This window comes from Glycine soja, chromosome 7, assembly GCF_004193775.1.
Source record: "Glycine soja cultivar W05 chromosome 7, ASM419377v2, whole genome shotgun sequence".
NCBI lineage: Eukaryota > Viridiplantae > Streptophyta > Magnoliopsida > Fabales > Fabaceae > Glycine > Glycine soja.
In genome coordinates this window covers 14,380,674-14,382,204 of record NC_041008.1, presented here as the reverse complement: position 1 = coordinate 14,382,204, position 1,531 = coordinate 14,380,674, and the positions used below count along the sequence as shown (strand labels likewise).

The 1,531-nt window shown below is 36.8% G+C and overlaps 1 protein-coding gene across 1 annotated transcript; it reads left to right on the top strand.

The window, feature by feature from the left end:
- The first annotated feature begins 263 nt into the window (after nt 1-263).
- Nucleotides 264-800, top strand: LOC114420395 (serine/threonine-protein phosphatase 7 long form homolog). The gene has a single exon (XM_028386303.1). The coding sequence runs from the start codon at nt 264-266 to the stop codon at nt 798-800; it is 537 nt and encodes a 178-aa protein (XP_028242104.1).
- The last annotated feature ends 731 nt before the right edge of the window (nt 801-1,531 follow it).

The following is a 1,531-nucleotide window of genomic DNA, read 5'->3' as shown; positions in this document are numbered from 1 at the left end:
GTGTGACTTTTAATTTTTTTTTCTTTCTATACAGGAGTTTTAATATGGCTAATTCGTCATCTTCTCATCATTATAACGTGGCATCTGGACCATTAGAGGATGATTTATTGTGGATGCAAAAAAATCATATATCCCAACATATTTGGAATGGTGCTAATGATAAGACGTTAAAAATCCGACGAGCCACACCACTGTACAATCATAGAGAAGCACCGCCCGAAGAAATTATTCCTTTATTACAAATTTCGGGTTTGTACCTGATAATGAAATTGGCGCAGTTGAAAGTGAATGGAGCATTGGTTAATGCTTTTATTGAAAGGTGGAGGCCAGAAACGCATACATTTCATTTGAAGTGTGGGGAGGCAACTATTACACTTCAAGATGTTTCTGTGCTACTTGGTATTCCTGTGGATGGAAGACCTTTAATTGGAAATACAAATATTGACTGGTTTGAGTTGTTTCATGAATTATTGGGTGTCATGCCTGACGATGCTGCAGTTGATGGGAATTCAATTAAATTGAGTTGGTTGTCTTTTCATTTTGCAAATATTCATGATTTTACAGGCAACCAAGAAGGCCTTGAAAGATTTGCTCGTGCTTGGATCTTACGATTCATAGGAGGGGTAATGTTTGTTGACAAAAGCAGCAAAAGGGTGCATTTTAAATATTTGCAATTTCTGAGAGACCTTAGAGAGTGCAGCAGTTATGCATGGGGAGCTGCTGTTTTGGGTAACCTTTATAGAGAGATGTGCATCGCAACAGACTATAATACTAAATCAATAGCGGTTTCACTCTCTTGATTCAATTATGGGCATGGGAACGATGCCCAATGTTAGCCCCGTCAGTTATTCCTCCACAACAACAAAACGCGCCACTTGGTTACAGGTATACTTTCCTTTACTATTTTGAATTGATAATTAATAAACATGCTTGGTTGATGTTAATCATTATTCTATGTAACATTTTATTTTGTTATTTAATTTTTTGTGAAGATGGTTGAGAGGTGAATTGCATCACATAGACAATGACAATTTAATTGAGTTTCGTCGTAAATTAGATGTCATGAAACGCGACGAGGTAACAATTTTGACGTTTGTTTATTAAATGATGTTGTAATTCTTAATTAATTTATTAAATTTAACTTTTATATGCAGTTTGTCTGGGTCCCTTATGCTGGACATGTGGAAATGAATTTGAGTCAAGTTTGTTTTTTTGGGTCTGTATTATGGACATGTATCATACTACTTATTTGTTTTCAAAAAGTGGAATGGCACCAGCCGGATAGAGTCATGAGACAATTTGGAATGCAGCAACCTATTCCGGGACCAGTAATGCAACCCAACAACATACATGACTTGACATTAAAGGGAAAGGAAGGAAAAAATTGGATGCGACTAATGCAACCCGCGCTTAATGAATGAAATAGTCGCTATGAAAGGAGAGTAGAGCAAACGCCACCACAAACATGGACCCTCTGTCTGAACTCTGAATATATGAGGTGGTACAGGCGTAAAACAAAAGTTTATGTCGA